At 43.3% G+C, this 17,978-nt stretch overlaps 1 protein-coding gene across 4 annotated transcripts in view; it reads left to right on the top strand.

Moving 5' to 3' along the window:
* The window catches only part of LOC124211547 (discoidin domain-containing receptor 2), a 95,796-nt gene that overhangs the window by 51,539 nt on the left and 26,279 nt on the right, over positions 1–17,978 (top strand). For all 4 annotated transcript variants that reach the window (XM_046610716.2, XM_069133435.1, XM_046610717.2 and 1 more), the window contains 3 exons: positions 5,981–6,128; positions 6,437–6,747; positions 11,184–11,391. In XM_046610716.2, coding sequence (XP_046466672.1) covers positions 5,981–6,128; positions 6,437–6,747; positions 11,184–11,391 — 667 coding nt within the window. The remainder of the gene's footprint in view (positions 1–5,980; positions 6,129–6,436; positions 6,748–11,183; positions 11,392–17,978) is intronic.

The raw sequence follows: 17,978 nt of genomic DNA on the forward strand, positions 1-17,978 counted from the left end.
CCCACGGGACGAGGAATAATTGCTCTATAACGGCGATAAATCTTCCCTTACACGGCCGCGTGTCCGGCTAATTCAAACATCCCCCACCAAAAAAAAAAAAAAAGAAAGAAAAGTGTATCGCAATTCGACCGAATCGCATTTCAAGGAATGCGATACAAGCGTAATAAGGATAGAAGATCTCTGGCTCATCAATGTTAAAGGGAAACTGGGAAGGAATGATATTGCGAGGGTTTCGAACGTGTGCGGTACCGAATATATTGATACAAATGTGTTCTATTAGCGTGATTCACAGGCGTAGGTATCCGGGCTGCCGTATCTACTTTACTTTTGCCATTGTGCTTACTTTAAATTCGAATTCTGGCCCCTGGTGGAGTTTCGAAGTTAACCTGCAACCTCTGTAAATAGAAGCGGCCGGTGTTACGGCGATACCGGCCTTAAAATAATAATTCAATTACGATTAAAGTATGCGCCGCGCGTTTATCTGTGTACGTACGTATGTTTGAATTTGTGTATTCACGTGTGTGTGTGTGTGTATAAAGCTGAGGCAAGAGGAAGATTATTATTTCTGGCATCTTTGCGCTGCATGGCGCGCGTTTAAGAGCAGAGAGCAAGCAACCCGCCGAGTTCAAAGCAGTCAAAGCAAAGAATTAGAGAATGGATTACTCCCGACCCTCTGAACGCGCGTAAGCAGCTTATCTTCAACCTGGAAAGCAATTTTATACCCTCTTCGTGCTTTGATCTCGCACCTTCGCCACTTTCTCGTTTGGTACCACCGCTCGCCGCCAGGCCGCGAAGTGTCGCATCGGTTTCTCGTGAGCCTGAACCGATCTCAAAAGGCGGTCAATTTTCTCACTGGTTAATCAGAGACGGGTGAAAAAAAAGTCCGCACTTACATCTCGAACAACGATTATCGGAATCACGAAATTTCACGTCATCTTTTTCGTTTAAAATCACGTTTTTTCATTCTCGCCGGCATAATTTTCTGGAGAAATTTTGAACGCACTGCGGATTTTCGAACCCAGCTATACGTATAGGTATAATACACACATATACAGAAGAAGGACGAAACTTTGGACAGTTTGATTTATGGCTACCGCGAGAATTTCCCGAATACCGTATATTATATGTATAGGTACTCTGAAGTTGGCCTGTGTTTCATCGTTTCAACCCTGATATGTCCCCGCAGGGTGAAAATACGGGTTGACTCGTTTTTCGGTCGAGATTTGACGCGCCCCCCCCCGTATTCAAGCCTGCCGGCTTCCCTCTTTTTGAATATTTCAATAGGGTTAAGTTATCGCTGATTGACAGCCGATTTCCTCCGAAAGGCGGAGCCGAGGTTGGTTAGGTATATTCTTACCCTCTCGATCGCTCTCTTCTCCTTCTTCTTCTTCTTCTTCTTGGCTATTGTAACGCGGCTCCAAGAGCCATCCCTGCCGTTTTTTTTTCCTTTTCCTTCCAAAAAAAAAAGAAAAAAGACACCACCCCGTTTTATACCCAGTCTTAGCTGCTTGCCTGCATACCGAGTCAAAAGTCTTTGACGGCTTCATCTTACCTCTGCCACAAAATGAAAGAAAAAAAGAATAGAAAGAGAGAGAGAGAGAGAGAGAGAGAGAGAGAGAGAGAGAGAGAGAGAGAGAGAGAGAGAGAGAGAGCTAGGAAAGGAAAGAAAAATACGCCCTCTGAATGGGTGACACGGCCTTTCGGCTCTTTTTTCGGTAAAGGACGAACCTTGGAGGCATGTCTTCTGCTATGACGTCATAAGTTTCTATTTAAAATTCAGAATATTCGTCTCAGTGTTATATTTAAATACGCGTTCGAAGAGAAATATAAAACAGTGGCAGTAAATGTCAATTAGCAAATTAAGGGAGACACTTCGCAAGTGGTTTGAATATAAATTGTGAATCTTAGGGTGCGGGTGTGAAAATTTATTATACTAACGCGAAATTATTCGCGGTGAGGAATTTAAAAGTAGTATAATACAAGAAGGATAAAATCGAGTTTAATGCAGTACGTTAAATAAGCGTATGCGTTGGTCGTTTGAAACGAGAGAGAGAGAGAGAGAGAGAGAGAAAGTCGGCTTACGTTAGCGGACTCGCTCGCGCTTCAAAAGAGCTGCTCCAGTGGTAATTAAGGCTCGAGGCAGAGCCAAAAGCTTTTTTTGGGTTGCGTTAATAATAAATAGGCACGTCAAAAACCGCGGTGCAACTGCGTTCCCGGGCCTCATTAGCCGCTTTACCTACACAACGCCGTTTCTCTATCCCGGCAACATCTGGACACGCAGACATGTGCGTATCTACATACCTACGACGCATAATGGCACCATGGAATATATAAATACACTTATTATACCACATATATACATATGTCGCCCTGTTGCTGGACGTACGCTGTTGAATGTGCAATATATATATATATATTATATATATATATATAAATGTGTGTGTGTGTGCGCCTAGGTTGAATATATATAATGCAGTACGCGGAAAACGAAGCGACAACGGGGAAATTGGTCAGCTACAAACGGGGTGCGGAGCTTTCACGGTATAATGCAAGCTCCACAAAGGCTATCGATTCGTATGCATGTGTAGAGGTGAAGGCATAACGCGTATTAAATCACACCGATTTAGTCTCGCATGATGCTCGCCGATTATGCCAGCTAAACGATCCGGCAATATTCACATGCATATATATGTACAAATAAATAATCACTACTCAATACCCTTTTCATCTAACCATGGATTAACTTTTTTCTTCTTTCTATGTTACTAATATATTAATAATTATTATTCGAATCGCATTGACTGTATGGTCGAAGTTTGCTTTGCGAAGTGTTCAATTGTATTTACATTATTCTAGTTTGCGAGTTTCAGTTCTTTTTTCTATTTTTTTTTTTTTTCTCTCACTCTTTTAACATCGATTTGGAGAAATTTTATGTTCGCGTAGTTTAGAATAAAGTTTCTTTAAATTTATGAAATTGTCATTCAGGAAGACAAACAGAATTTCATCCACTCGCCGGTTCGTACACTGTTTTAAAAAAATACGATATAATCGATTAATCGATTACCTGGCTCTTACCGGTTCAATCGAGTCGTGCGGTTTGGGTGAAAAAGGGTGAAAAATCGTGGAAAAACACTTTTTTTTTTTTTTTCTTCGCTCGCGACGGATTTTCAATTTTAATTCGTTTCACGTCTTTCTATTCTCGCGGCACACTCCGGTGTGCACGATTATCGCGGGTAACTTCGTGGTTAAAAAACTTGTTTGTGAAAATGTATAATATATTAGGCGAGAGAACTCGTCACGCGAATTTTCTCTTACCGAACGCGAACCCGCTGCAATCAGGCGTCGGGAGCTTTTTTGTGACAATCAACAAGCTGTGTACGTGCCTTGTACACACACATACGAAGGTTGTCTAGATCACCTGCGTAATCAGCTACAGAACGGCTCGAATATTACATACAGCGAAGAGAACGACACGCGAGGCGATAGAGAAACGCGAAGAACAGGCGGGACAAAGGCGTGACCACCGAGAGAGAGAGAGAGAGAGAGAGAGAGAGAGTGTGTGGATGAATTGCGTTTTCTGATTTTTCTTTGGTCATTTTTTAACACACTTTCCTCTCTCTGTCTCTATCCTTCTCTCTCATTCTCTATACCCATCTTTTAATTTTATTACATTTTTCAATTTTATAACACGACGTGTTTTGTTTTGTTTCCCTACATTTTCTACGCGATTTATTGAAGCCGGAACAGTATTTGTTGCATAATGTTACATACATGTATATATATATATATATATATATGTATATGATTGCGGCGAGGACGAAAGAAGAGGAGGAAAATGGAGAATGAAGAGAAAGACTTTACACACACACACAGATGTGTATATATATATATATATATATATATATTGTCGTTTCAAATTTATATGGGATATCGTAAAAGTTTTATAGATTCACGTCACCATCCTGCGGGCCCCGCGGGTATATTACTATCGAATTTCACCTCCTTTGTATATCGGTTTCCGGATATATCGTGATGCTTCTTGTGTCGTATCTTGTATTGCACAGCGATGTGTGAAACTGCATTTGTTTACAGATGATGATCTCATATGCACGGTATACGATTCAATGATACAAAAATGTTAAAAAAAAAAGATGCGATTTTTTCGCAAGCACTAAACTACTGCTAAAAGTTTGCAAAATTACTAGCCTAATCCGAGGTTGAATTTTGTTCATTCGAAGCTCCGAATCAAACATAAACCTTTGTCTCGTAATACTGAGCAATTTACGTCGACGGAATAAAAATTTGATAATCTGATGTGGTTTTCTGTAGAAAAAACAAATTTTGATCTCACCGTTTTGTATGTGAAATTCATACTGGGATAATGTAATTTCTTCGATAGTTTTAATCCTGTAAAATAAATTATTTTTATGTTTACGCGTAACAAAAGTGGACATTTCGGAGTATGTTCCAAATGTATCAGAGTGCGTTGAAAAAGTGTGATGATATAATTGAATATTTTCTTTTGAACATATTTTACATCCCTTAAAATTCATAGAAATTTATGCCCTAAAAAGTTGACCGAAAATTCGGCGAATATCGTTTAATTTACACGAGTTGAGAGAAGGTTGCAACGAGGCGTTTAAAAGCGACGAAATCCGTCGTCGGTAATTTTTCGTCGTCGTCGTCGTCGTCGCGACGTTTGAACGGCAACTGCACGCGCCTCGGCAATTACTCGGCGTTTAACGCGCGAGTAACAGACCGAACGAATAGCACCAGAGGCTGAGAATGGACGAGATAATTGCGTTGGGGTTTCTCCGGGTGCGGAGAGACGGAGAGAATTTCTATGGGGTGACGAAGCAAGCTATACTTCGGTCGAGCTTGCGGTGAAGAACCGGAAACGGACTTGCAACAGGACTCTCAGGATGCACAGACACAGACACAGAAAGTAAGGAATCTCCCGCAGCTCGAAAGCGCCCCGGGTGTAATCGAGAATAACACCCAGCCTTATTCGAGGTGAAATGTATACGCGAACGAGCCCCGACTTCACTTCTTTCCCGAGTCCCAGGTGCGCGCCTGGAATGAGGAGGAATCGACCCACGCCTCCGGGAGACCGGGAAGAGGGTGCATTCCCGTATCCGAAGGGCGCTGCAGCGAAAAGCTCTGACCGTAACTGGATGGAAAAATCCGTCACGCCACTTGCAGCGCGGCGTTTTTTGCTCGCAGATCCATTTGCAAATATTGAGAAAGAGGGCTTGCGGGAGAGAAAAAGCTGGAAGCACGAGCAAACCTGCGGCTTGCGTGATCGCGGCGTCGGGTTGAGTAAACGGTTTATTTTATTCATAAATCGGTAACACGGGATCAATATTTTCCCCCGTAGCTACAGTGTCGTGATACCGCTGAAACGGGATTGAGAAACACCGTAGCTGCAGGAATCATCGGAATACAATGGCAGCACGACGATTTTTGTAAAAAGACTCGTTTTACTATTTTCCTTGGCAAGCTATTATCGATGATTTGATTGAAACGCGTGCAGATTGATTCCGACGCGTGTAAATAAATGAACAAACAATTACGAAAAAGCTTTTCCCTGGAAGCACATAATTACTCTTTACGACGGCGCGGTCACGCTACGACTGGAAATAAAAAATCATGTTCTATGTGAGCAGAGATTGAAAATTCGGGCCGGAAGCACGGTCGGAAAATATGTACATATAAGAAATGTGTACGGTGCGTGTATAATTTAGAAAAACGGATAAATTGAATTAAAAATGTAGAATATATATTCAAACCGTTTTACCTAATTTTTTAAATAAATTCTGCAAAATTTCGAAATCCCTGTACGAATTAAACTTTCGTGCATAGTTGAATATTCGATATTATATCCATTTATAGCATGTCCTTTTTAATTTTCGACCCCTAACCATGCGGCATCCTGTATAAATCCCTCAGCCTGACGAAAATCGTTCAATAACTGTTTCAGGTTATCAAAGGGAACACGAACACGTACCTCGAGTCGAAACACGAACTGAAACCGCCCCTATGGGCGAGCAAGGTCCGTTTTTTGCCGTACAGCTACCACCGTCGAACGGTCTGCATGCGGGTGGAACTCTACGGATGCTATTGGTCAGGTGCGTATAATCAAGCAGTGCTTCAGAATCTAGATACATAGTCGCAGCCCGATTAACGATTACTGATTGCCGATTACCGATTGCCGATTGCCTATTGCTGATTACTGAATGCCGATTGCCGATTACCGATTACCGATTGCCTATTGCTGATTACTGAATGCCGATTGCCGATTGCCGGTTGCCGATTGCCGATTACCGATTGCCTATTGCTGGTTACTGAATTCTGGTTACTGATTGCTGAATGCCGATTGCCGATTACCGATTGCCGATTACCGATGAGTTTTCTCGTTGATTTCTGCCACCTTCAGACGGCGTCGTGTCCTACTCGATGCCCCAGGGCGACAAGCGAGGCAACGGGTGGGAATTTTTCGACGCGACGTACGACGGTCACTGGGACGGAGACCTCCAGCGGGGCCTTGGCCAGCTGACGGACGGGCAGACGGGTCCTGACAACTTCAAGATGGGCTTCTACGACTACGATCGTAGCCAGGGTTGGGTCGGTTGGAGGAACGACACAAGGTCCGGTCAGCCCCTCGAGATAAAGTTCGAGTTTGACCAGGTGCGGGAATTCTCCGCCGTTCACATATACTGCAACAACCAGTTCACCAGGGACGTACAGGTCGGTATATCATGCCACATAGATTCCTTTACTTTGTATTACGCCCAACCCCTATCTCGTGTTCCCGGCTCTGCGCGTTTACAGACTGCACGGTGAAACAAAATACCTTGAAACCTTCTGCCCCTTTCCACGTGTGTGTAAAACGCGGAAAAACTTTCCAGACAACGCAGAGCCGACGCGCCGCCGGTCAAAAAGCATTCTTACAACGCTCAGCGTGTGAGCCTTTCTGTACCTATTTTATGGTGGAGGTAGGTATGCCTTTGAGAATCGGTGGTGAATCGAGCGATGTATCACATTCCCAAAAATCACCTTTAGGCTAACTCTTAGGAAGAAGCTGATAGTCAAGACCTTACCGACTGAGTAAAATGCCACTTTTTTTTTACTATTATCGAAGCCTACGCGGTACTGATGCAAAAATTTCGCACTAAACGTAATTCTACATGCAATGTGGAACGAAAGTATCCAAAAACTTTTGGAATTCATTCAAAAATTGCATGAAAAAATATATTACTGCGGTAAATGGTAATTTGATTCCAGGAATGAATTTGTTGACATTGTTGTTGCATAAGAGAAAACTTTTTATTTTTATATTACACTGAATGCGGTATTTTCACATCAGCGATGCGTAGATTTCGATAATAGCGAAAATACGTGACATTTTACTCAGTCGATAAAGTATGACTAATAGCAACCTCTCAATCCACGGAGTTTTGCGAATCTCTCACAAGTCGAATATTAATCCCAGATTTAATTATGAGAATTCGACTCGAGAGACTAATCGGGATTCGGGTCTCGGTTAAGCTCGCGTAATAAGTAGCCATTATCCCGGGGTGTTTACTCGCGGCTAGTCACCGGGGCCCCCCAGCACCTCTGAGGGGGACTGACCGAGTTTGTGGAGTCGAGTGGTGGATTCGCCGGGGCCCGTCTACTGATCCCGAGGCGAAGGCGAGCTTCGGTGTCCGCGCGGCGGACTCGGAATACCAAAGAGGCACAGGCGACGATCAACAGGCTGTGATCCTGCACCAACTCCGGGGGCATAGACGCCTGGACGACGATCCCTCGCTACGGGTTGATTGAATATTCCACTCGACGCTTTATCAAGGAAGCACCTAGCGAATCTCAATGTCTCCCGGACGCCTTGTATACCTACCCGCGCGCCGTGCCTCGTCCTGCAGCCTTTATTGTCGTTATATCCCATTGTGCCCCTTGACGCGTGGCTCGCTGCCGATCCCCTCTTTCCCACCGGCCCCAAACCCCGCCCGCGAAATCTCAAGAATTAAATCAGGAACCTCGTGCTCGCGATCCTCGTCGAGCCTAACCTAACCAGAAATCAACCGGCGCAGGGCTGAATTATCTGCTCCGAAGCTTCCGACGGGGGTGAAAAGACGCTCTAACCGTTCTTGCCATCCTTTAGCACACCCTGATATAACCCTCGATCCTGAGATGCCGTTGGAACGATCTTACGCCCGAAACTAAATCTCAGGCGCGTCAATGGCCGCCATCTTGACTATGCGTTAGCTACTGTGTAAGTTTGTTACACTAAAAATATCTACACGCACTTGGACAATTTCAATTCGAAATAGAGTCTACGTGGTATAAATATGATCGTGCAATGAAACGTGGATACCGTCACTGTTATACCCGTTTTGATATAAAATCTGACAGTCCCATTTCCGACCGGATCAACTGACCAGACATTTAATTATTATTTCCGTTATAACTGAAATGAGACGATGTCTATCCGAGTCCCCCAGCACTGCTTGTGCCAAACGTGCGCATTACGAATCGAGCCGCATGCAGCGCGAATGACATCCTCGAGAAAAGCGCATAGTAGGCAAAAGGTATAAGAGGAGAGAAAATTAACTGGGAAAATCGAATGTAGGTGTGTGTGTGTGTGTTTGGGTAGTACACATGCGGCGCTCCGGATATTGACGGTGTCCCACGATCTCGTAACCCGTTTTCGGCGTCAGTTGACGGCCCTGGGGGCCCCGGCTCATGGGGCTCACCTCAGAATCCACTGCCACACGGATCCATCCCATTCCCTTCCTCTCTTGGTCTCGTGAGCCTCTACCAGACCACCAGTTTTATGCCCGCTCTCTCGGCGAGCTCATAAACCCACCCTCACAATAGCTCTGTCAGGGTTTACGGGGCTTTGGCGGCGCATCTTTGATATCCAAATAACATTTTCCCCTTCAACGGAAGCCACCGCCGAATGAAACATGGCCGCGTTATGCGATAATAGACCGTGATGCCGGTGACCCGGGTGACCCGGACGACCAAATCTTTCCCAAACCCCGAACCAAAACGGCGGACAACCTTTGGGCACGTTGACCGGCTTAAAAACGCGCGAATATGCATTTCCACGATCCGGAACAGATGCTGCTTCTCTCTTTCCGCGAGGTTGGGAATTCGAAACCTTGTCGGTGACGACTATCCAAGAGGAATGAGAAAGAGGAGAATACCGAGAAATAGCCGAAAGGTGGAAATTATGTTAAACTTATGATTTAATGGAAAACGATCACGCGTGTTACGAGATATCGAGAAGGTATTTTTCTACTCGATTTAACCAAATTTTCACAGAAAATCTACTCCACAGCTTCAGAGCTTAGATCGGTAGAATTTTTCGCGGAATTTTACAGCGATTCAGATCCCTTGCTGCTCCCCTCGCATATGGAAATCGTCGGAGTTCCAGTATCCATTCGGTTTTAATATCCGCCTGCGATCCTTTGGAAATACCGTCTCAACGTGCAGAATCTTTATTTCTTATATACAGACATCCGGTATGATATTCTCGACTTCATATCTTTTGAATGTCAGCTCGAATCTAACGTTCGATTACACATCCATAGGTGAGGGTCGATGCATACCCACCGGTTTTCTTCACTTTGTTACCAATTCTGGGCATGTTCATTACGAAGTACTTCGATCTACTGTATAAACACTGCTTTTTACACAATAAATCCATGCACCAAATGTCAAAACATATTTATGAAAGCTGCCCGAATTGGGCAATTGAAGAGATCAAAAGTCCCATTAGGATGTAACAGAATTTCATTAAAGTGGTCACAAATGGTACATGGAAATTTATGAATATTGTCCGCCATGGAATACTGTAGAAGATTAACACCAATTAAGTTATTATAGTCTATAGAAGTCTACCGTACAAGTGAACAGTGACCACAAACGGAGCATCAACCCTTATAGTGTACCGTTTCCATTTCTCGCGCCAATGAAACCGAGAACTCGTTTCGTTTGTCCCTCGTAACGAGTATCGCTCATAAAGTGGACAAGGGCCGCGTTCAGGACAATAAGAATCGTATTTCCAAGCATCAAAGCCTGGTCCCCACCAAACAGTACGAGCATTTTCTACCGTGGAGAACATTTCGTTGATTGACGGGACCGTAATTCTAACGCACTCATCGTCAATGAGCCGGGTTTCAGCCGCTGCCTGGTACCTACCTGGATGACGTGAAAGGCATCCGAGTCGCGTGTTGTCTCTACCCATCGTGGGTTGATCAATCCGTTTTTAATTATGCACGCACTGGGCGGCGGGCTTCATGCACGTTTCTCTCTCCTTCTCTCTCTTTCTCTCTCTTTCTCTCTCTCTCCTCGTTCCTTCAATACCCGCCCCGTTTTCTCATGACGATACGTCGCGTGTCTGCCAGTCGTTTGTCCCGCGACTGAAGGTCCGTCCAGTAATGGTGATCCAGTCCTTCTTGCCTTCGTTAGGGTATAATATCCCCAAGTTGTACCTACATCTACTTTGGTACGTGGGCGACTCCACCTTCGGTGCATCTCGTCCTCCTTTACCCCAAGCAGCCCGCATTGTGTACCCAATTTACCTTCACCGGTTATTCAAATTGCCGTTTTCATTCGCGGTTTATTATCGAGCACGAATCACAGTATCTTCAGGGTTTTTGACTCTAAGCTCGTTAAGCCCGATCTGCACGATGGAGAACCCCGCAAACTGCACAACCAAACCATGGTTCCAACCGCCGTTCCTTCTCGCTGTAAGTAAAATATAAAGAGGCCTCTCGCTTTCCAACACTGTATACACGGTGATTTAAACTTTTGTGCTACACCTCGAATATCCGTATGCGAAGGAAAAGTGAGACCAGCTGCCGGCTGAGGCCTGCATCGGCTCGGATAACACTCTCTGATTTATAACCGGATCACATACCCCATCAAACTTTAAAGACACACTAAACTTTCATACGCACCGCCGCCTATTCATGAAGTCTCTCGCATACGTCCAGGTACCTACCCGTGGTGCCCATGCGCCTGCAGTCATTCCCGTCATATCTGGTCTCGCCTGGGATCCATCACTGTCGATTGCCCGAAATTTATTCGACCAAGGCGATCAGGCACGCGACGATTTCCGCACCAACCTCATGCTGGGGTTCTCTGATTCGAATCTCTTCTCACTTTCGTTCCAGGTCTTCTCCCAGGTCGATATCCTCTTTAGCGTCGGCGGAAAGTACTACACCGGCGAACCCATCACCTACACCTACATGGAGGACAAGATATTCGAGACCTCGAGGAACATCACCATCAAGCTTCACCATCGAGTTGGAAAGTTCGTCAATCTTAGACTCCACTTCTCCGCAAGGTGGATCATGCTCAGCGAAGTGACGTTCGATTCTGGTGAGTGCAGATCCTGATCAATCCTCATTTTTTTAACCTTCCGAAAATAACATGAATAGTACGATGCAGACGCGATATAGGTGTACACCTGTCTGTTTATATTCAATCGCTCGCATAACGTGGTGGGCAAAATTTTCGGCGCTCTGTAGAATCCCCGTCAGTCCCCCAACGGTGATAGCTAAAATCCTCTCGTCGAGTGCAGGGATGGACAGGATAGTCGGCAGGGAACGAAAGCTTACTTTTTATATCGGAGATGTGTCAGTTCGCGTACTGTGATATTTTTAAATTAAAAACAATAGACGTGTATGTGTACACGTATGTGTTATACTGTGAATTACGTTTTATTGAATAGACATACGTACATACCTATCCACTTGTAGTATATATATGTACATACATATAAATGAAAAAAAAAAAAAAAAAAAAACGTATAAAACGAACCAGATATTTGATTGAGAACAGAATTGAAAAATAAAGTTAATAGAAAGAGGAAAATAGTATGGAGTTCAACGACGGGCTCTCTATCCGCACCATTGTAGCAGGGATCAAAGTTACTTTACGTACACTTGGCCCTTGGGGACAATGAATCTGAGTCGGATAATTTTTTTCACTAGACAATTATGTTGGAAACACAGAGAAACCTACAGCGCCACAGTCGGCCGAGCGAGAAACAAACTCAATCTCAATAAACATAACATAACCCATGACCGTCGAATCTAACCCTAGAATACATGTCAATCCAACAAGTCATTATCCCCGCGGTATTCTAAAGTTATATTCGACGGTCACGGGTTATGTTACGTTTATTGAGATTGAGTTTGTTTCCCGCTCTGCCGACTGTGGCGCTGTAGGTTTCTCTGTGTTGCCAACATAATTGTCTGGTGAAAAAAATTAGCCTTATCAGATTCATTGTCCCCAAGTGTACATACGTATGTATGCCTACGTATTTACACGCGAATTTTATGTTATATGTATAAATAAACGAACGTGGGTGTACCTCCAGAGCCGTCACTCGAGCCTGCAAATTGACAGTAACAATTACGTTCAGAGATTAAATTATATCCCGCTATATCATCCTTGAATGGCCGTTAGGCACACACATATATGCATACGTTGGTTACAAAGCGTTCATACCTGCCCACATTTCCTATTGTATACGTATAAAGGTACGTATGTATATGTAGTATGGGTATATACACATATGCAACAACCGACGCTTTAGCGCCGCGTTCTACGTACTTACGCCCCGCGGCGATCTGTAATGATTAACTGCGACTGGCCTGTAATTGAATTAACCTGAAACTGAGCCCTCAGCTCAACTCGGTTCGTTCTCTCCCTCTCTCTCTCTTGTTGGCTCATTGGTCCCCTTTCGGTACATAAACTCCCGCCGTCCGCCTCCGACAAAGTGCACACCGTATATACATATACGTACACGTGGAGTCCGGTTCTATATCAGATGAAATTAGAGCGAGGTACAGAATTTTCTTTGCTTCACGATTCTGATCATAATTTGCTGTACGGAAAAAGGTTTTTTTTTCTCACCTCATCGTCACTGTGATACGTTTGAGTCTCTTTTTTGGACCAATTATGGATTCACTGGTCTACAAAAAAACAAAAACTAGTTGTTTTCTCCTCATTATTATTACGTTTTTCTTATTCTTATTAAAATGTTTGAATCTGTGAAAACAAAAAAAAGAAAATAAATTCTCATGTTCTGCATACGTATTTCGAAGGGTACCTCCACTAACACTTTATCCGAGGGAAATTTTTTTCTCGCAACCGAGAAGACGAAGTGGGTAGTCTGCAACCGTTGAACGAGATGATAAAAGTTCGGAGGTGGTTTTCGCACACGTATAATCTTTGATGTGCGAAAGGGGGTTTTGGAGTAGGTACTCTGCTCGGTTTCCCTTATTCCCTCTACGTTGCTCCAGTCCAATTGCTATCAGTCGCTATATAATACATCCATTCCCTTGACGAGCCGAGAACGTTTGATCTTATATTGTGTGATGAAATTTCAATGTTTTACTTTTTTTTTTTGTCTCTTCTTTACACCTCGCGCGGTGGTACATTAATTAAATGATTAATAATGATTTGAAAGAAGAATGACAATAATAGTGTGTGTTTTTAGCATGCATGATGCTATCATAAAGTTGCAGTGTTTGCAACCAAAAAATTGCACATATTTTTCATGCTGTTTTTATATAGATTTGTACTCACTCAAAGCGGGAAAAATACTCAAAAAATTACATCACGTCAGGTTTTCTGCTTGAAGTCGTGTTTATAGTTTCATTTAGAGTAAAATTCATATTAATTCGAAATCTGGCATCCTATTCTTGATCACAAAAATTCTATGCACTAGTGATTTCTTACTTTTATTTAATGTGTATTAGAGCGCGACTCGAGAATAAATAAAAGAAACTCGGAAAGCGGAAGCGTGTTCGAAGGTGTATCAAAGAGAAGAAGAAAAGGTATCATAGGCGAAAAGAATGAACACGGAATCTTAAATACATTTCGTGAAGAAATTGTTTGTTTGATTTTATAAGAAATATTGTTTAGTCCGTTGTAATGAAATGGTCGTTTTCTTCATTATCGTTGTATTTTTTTTTTATGCAAACACTACGCATTTTGCAAAAATATTGTACGTGACGGAGGTTTACCAAAAATTTACCAAAAACATCCCATGCCGCTGAATTGAAATATTTTTTCCAGACTTGTGTAATTAATTCGACGTGGTTTAAAGTTACCCGGTTTTTGGGGGATGGAGGCCCTTTGCCTCCGGGGGATGATAATCGAATTTCCATGCCTTACAAAGCTCATGAAATCTGAACTTATGCACCGTCGCCCCCCCCCCCCCCCCCCCTCCTCCTCCTCTCCCCATGACTTTCCGACATTACACTCCGCAGACTTTCCCTCGAACGCTGTGCAGAGGCAACCCAAGAGAGACCAGCTTCTCTGCGAGTAAGTATCGATTGCCACCGTGCACCGACAGAAACGTACAAAAGCGAAGAAAAGGAAAGAAGTGTATGAAAGAGGAGAAAAAACTAAAGGAAAAGCAAAGAAAAGAAAAGAAAAGAAAAGAGGAAATAACCGCGCGCGCGCGCGCCTTAAGAAATCGTCGATACGGTAATTGCTCGAAACGCTTACGCAGTAAAATTCAAAGGACCGTTGGAAGCTCGCGCCCCGAACTTGCACCGGATTATATATTTCAAGCTTTGATGCTCGAAGGGCGGAAGTGACGCCTACCGTCTTCTTTGTCCCGTGACCAGGGGCGGCAGGGAGGGTGAGACCTGGGTTATTATATTCGGAGCGAAAGAAAAATGAAAGAAGGTTAAAGCTCCTCTGTTTACTCGGTAGCAATTAGCCGCTATAGCGGTTCGTTCAAGAATTTTTTTTTTTTTTTTTTTTTTTTTTTTGCAAACGAGTAAAATAAAAAGAAAAAAGCGATTTCAATTTATCCACTACCCCCCCCCCCCCCCCCCCGCGCTCTTCTTCTTCGCGATTCCGTGGAGTTTTCTCCGTTTTCGACGAAGACGCGACTCATTTTAAATTCTTATCCGATACCAACGAAGGTATCGAACTTCCGGTCGACGTTGCGATAGTCAAGTATATATATATATATTTTTTTTTTACAACGTCGTAAGTCCACGCGGAGCCGGATTTCACCCTCTTCATGAAACGGATATAATTAGACAGTGAAACAAGAGATCGAGCGGAGAGTTTCGAGAACGTATAACGAAGTTTAAGTATAAGGTAAGTAAGCACAAGTAATTGAGCAGACTTACGACGCTGTGCGGAATCCGGTTACGGGACGGGAAAACCGCGTACGCGTTATAATGCAGGACCCTACGCTTTTAGAATTGCGATTCGACTTCGATATCAAGCCTCGCGATATTCATAATATTATGCCTTTCGGTATGATTTATCACCACGCTCGTGCTTTTCTCAACGCCTAGGTTAACTCTCGAACCCTCAAGATGCCTATTCGCGATTGTCGGTCAGACTGACCCACTTCCGAGATTGTGAAGGTACGGTAGCCGGCGGTCAACCCTCGCCAAAGGAGCCATTCTTTTCGGCGAAAGATCGGGATGGAGCTTTTTTTTCCTTCTCGTTCTCTTTGTCCCGCGGACAAACCCTTCCAGCATGAGCTTTTCTCTTTCCAGTTACCTAAACCGTTTTTATCTTCAACCCTTCACCGCGTTTCATTCTTACGGCCGCACGGTTTTGCTCCAGCTTTATCTTCTTTTTTTTTTTCCATACGCTTTCACGCAATCTATACTGTTTTTTAACTTCCCGTTTCTATGGTTTCAGAGAAAAAAAAAATACAGAAAGTTGTCGCGATCACCAGGGAAATGAAAAGTTGAGTGTTCGACAGATATACACGTTTTAATATAAACTTCGAACCTGCAGTGCGAGAACGAGAAGTTCGAGGGCTGGCTCGTCAACAGTCTAACAATGAGACTGTTTATGCTCGGGCCTCGTTATAACCTGATTTTCGCGAGCTTTTCGTGACCCGGGCGTTAACGTAACTCTGACTCTCCGATAATTTTTTCCAACTACGTCTTAAGTGTTAAAGAATTCCAAAGAATTATCTTACATCGTGTATCGTTCAAGTGTAAAAAGTTGTTAAATTTCGGATACAAGGTATCTATAGCTTTCCAATTTCGATGACGGAAAGAGAAAAAGAAGCTCTCGCATCCTTTTTTTCTTCCTCTGCGGTGCAGTGCAGCGATGCATGTCCGTGCCATGCACTTATTTATTTATCCATTGACTGAGAATTCTATGTTTTTCCTCTCTCTATTTCTCCCTCTCTCTCTGTCTCTCTCTCTCTCTTCTCCTTACGCTCCTCGCGTTCCAAACACGAACATGGATCATCCGCACGATAAGCAGCTTTCAAGCTCTTTGTGCGGTGTATATTTGTACAGTATACATGATGCATCGAATGTTTTACCCTAATCGAAAGCTCGATCTTTAAGGCGGAGGCCGCGTTTATTTTGAATAGAAAATCCTTTTTAGTTTCTCCGGGAATAACGATAGGGGAATCAGCTCTCTCTCTCTCCCTCTCTCTCTCTCTCTCTCTCTCTCTCTCTCTGTCGTTCCTTTTTGCCTCCCGCTCGGTTCTCTCGGGCTTTCTCGGTTCAGTTCCTCGGTCATTACACATCGCTGCTGCAAAGCCTCACACCACCGCTTCCAATGCCAGTTATTGCCACTGTGAAGACGACGCGGTTTCTCCTCGGCGGTAAAAGCACGTGCATCCGCAGCTGACGGAGAACGTCAAGTGCAACTAGCGACCGCCTTGATCTCCGGGGCGAGTGCTTTTTCTTTGCCAATTTGAAAACCTCCTTTGATTTACCGCTAGGAATGGAAATGTACCGTAAAGCTCGTTTACACGCTCTCTCGTTTTTGCCGCTTTTTTTTCCAGTTCTTGTTTCTCTCTATCTCTCTCTCTCTTCTCCTTTCTCCATCTACCCTTTTTAAAGACTCTATCTCTCCGCAGTGTCAGACATTTTAAACGACGGGACGTGACCTCCGCGTTTCATCCGTGACGTCGATACGCCGTCACAATGCGGAGGAAACTTCTCTTGCAATTATTTAGCCTGGAGGGGAAGTGAAAAAAGAACCTCGTGGAGATGAGGTATAAAAAGATTTAAAAAATTGTTACCTCGTGAACAAATTTAACAACCTTTACTTACACCGAAACCCGTACTTTATACAGAATATAAACTGATCTTAATCATCCCTCGATTCTACGTTTGCTGTTCGAGGGAGAAAAAGAAAAAAAAGAAAGAGAGAGAGATGAAATGAGAGCTTGCACGCGGCTTTCAATACATATCTATTCATCTGTAGGCGAATTTTCTCTCAAAGTAGGCCATGTGCCGTATTATATGCATAAATAAATATATATACATATATATATATATATATATATATATACATATATGTATTCGTGAATACGGGCACGGCTATTTTGGTCTACGGAAATTCAGGAAGGAAGAGGAAGGGTAGAGGGTGGGGAACAGGAAACTAGAAGGTATAAGGTAGTGTAGGATATACATTCGCTGCAATATGTTTTCATAATATCCGAAGCTTCCAGCACGAAGCCAGGAATGAAAAACGGGGAGAATCGATATGCGGCGGAATATCAGAAGCTCTCTCTCTCTCTTTCTCTCTCTCGCTCGCTCTCTCGTTTCGTCCCTGATTTTTACGTCAACTTGAAAAAAAAAATGTCATTTCAAAATCTTAAGTGACATAGGTATAGCTATCATTAAGAAATTCCAAGGATTAGATCGAAGATTCAATAAAAGAATCGAAGAAAGTTTAAAGGTTCTTACACTTCAGGACGAACAGTTGGTATTTTCAAAGATAACGAACGGTGAAAGAGAAGTGAAAAAAAAAATGTTCGATCTAATATCGAGAAATTGTTCGTCTCGCGAATGACGGCGAACGTGAATTTTACAATTTTCAAACGCTAAAAACTATGAAACTCTATTGTTTTTTTATATCCGATATTATAAAAGTCTTTCATCGTCCTTAAATGACTCGAAATCCAACAGTGACTCTCGACTTGTATGTCTACAGATTACGAATTT

Source organism: Neodiprion pinetum, chromosome 2 (assembly GCF_021155775.2).
Source record: "Neodiprion pinetum isolate iyNeoPine1 chromosome 2, iyNeoPine1.2, whole genome shotgun sequence".
Taxonomy (NCBI): Eukaryota; Metazoa; Arthropoda; class Insecta; order Hymenoptera; family Diprionidae; genus Neodiprion; species Neodiprion pinetum.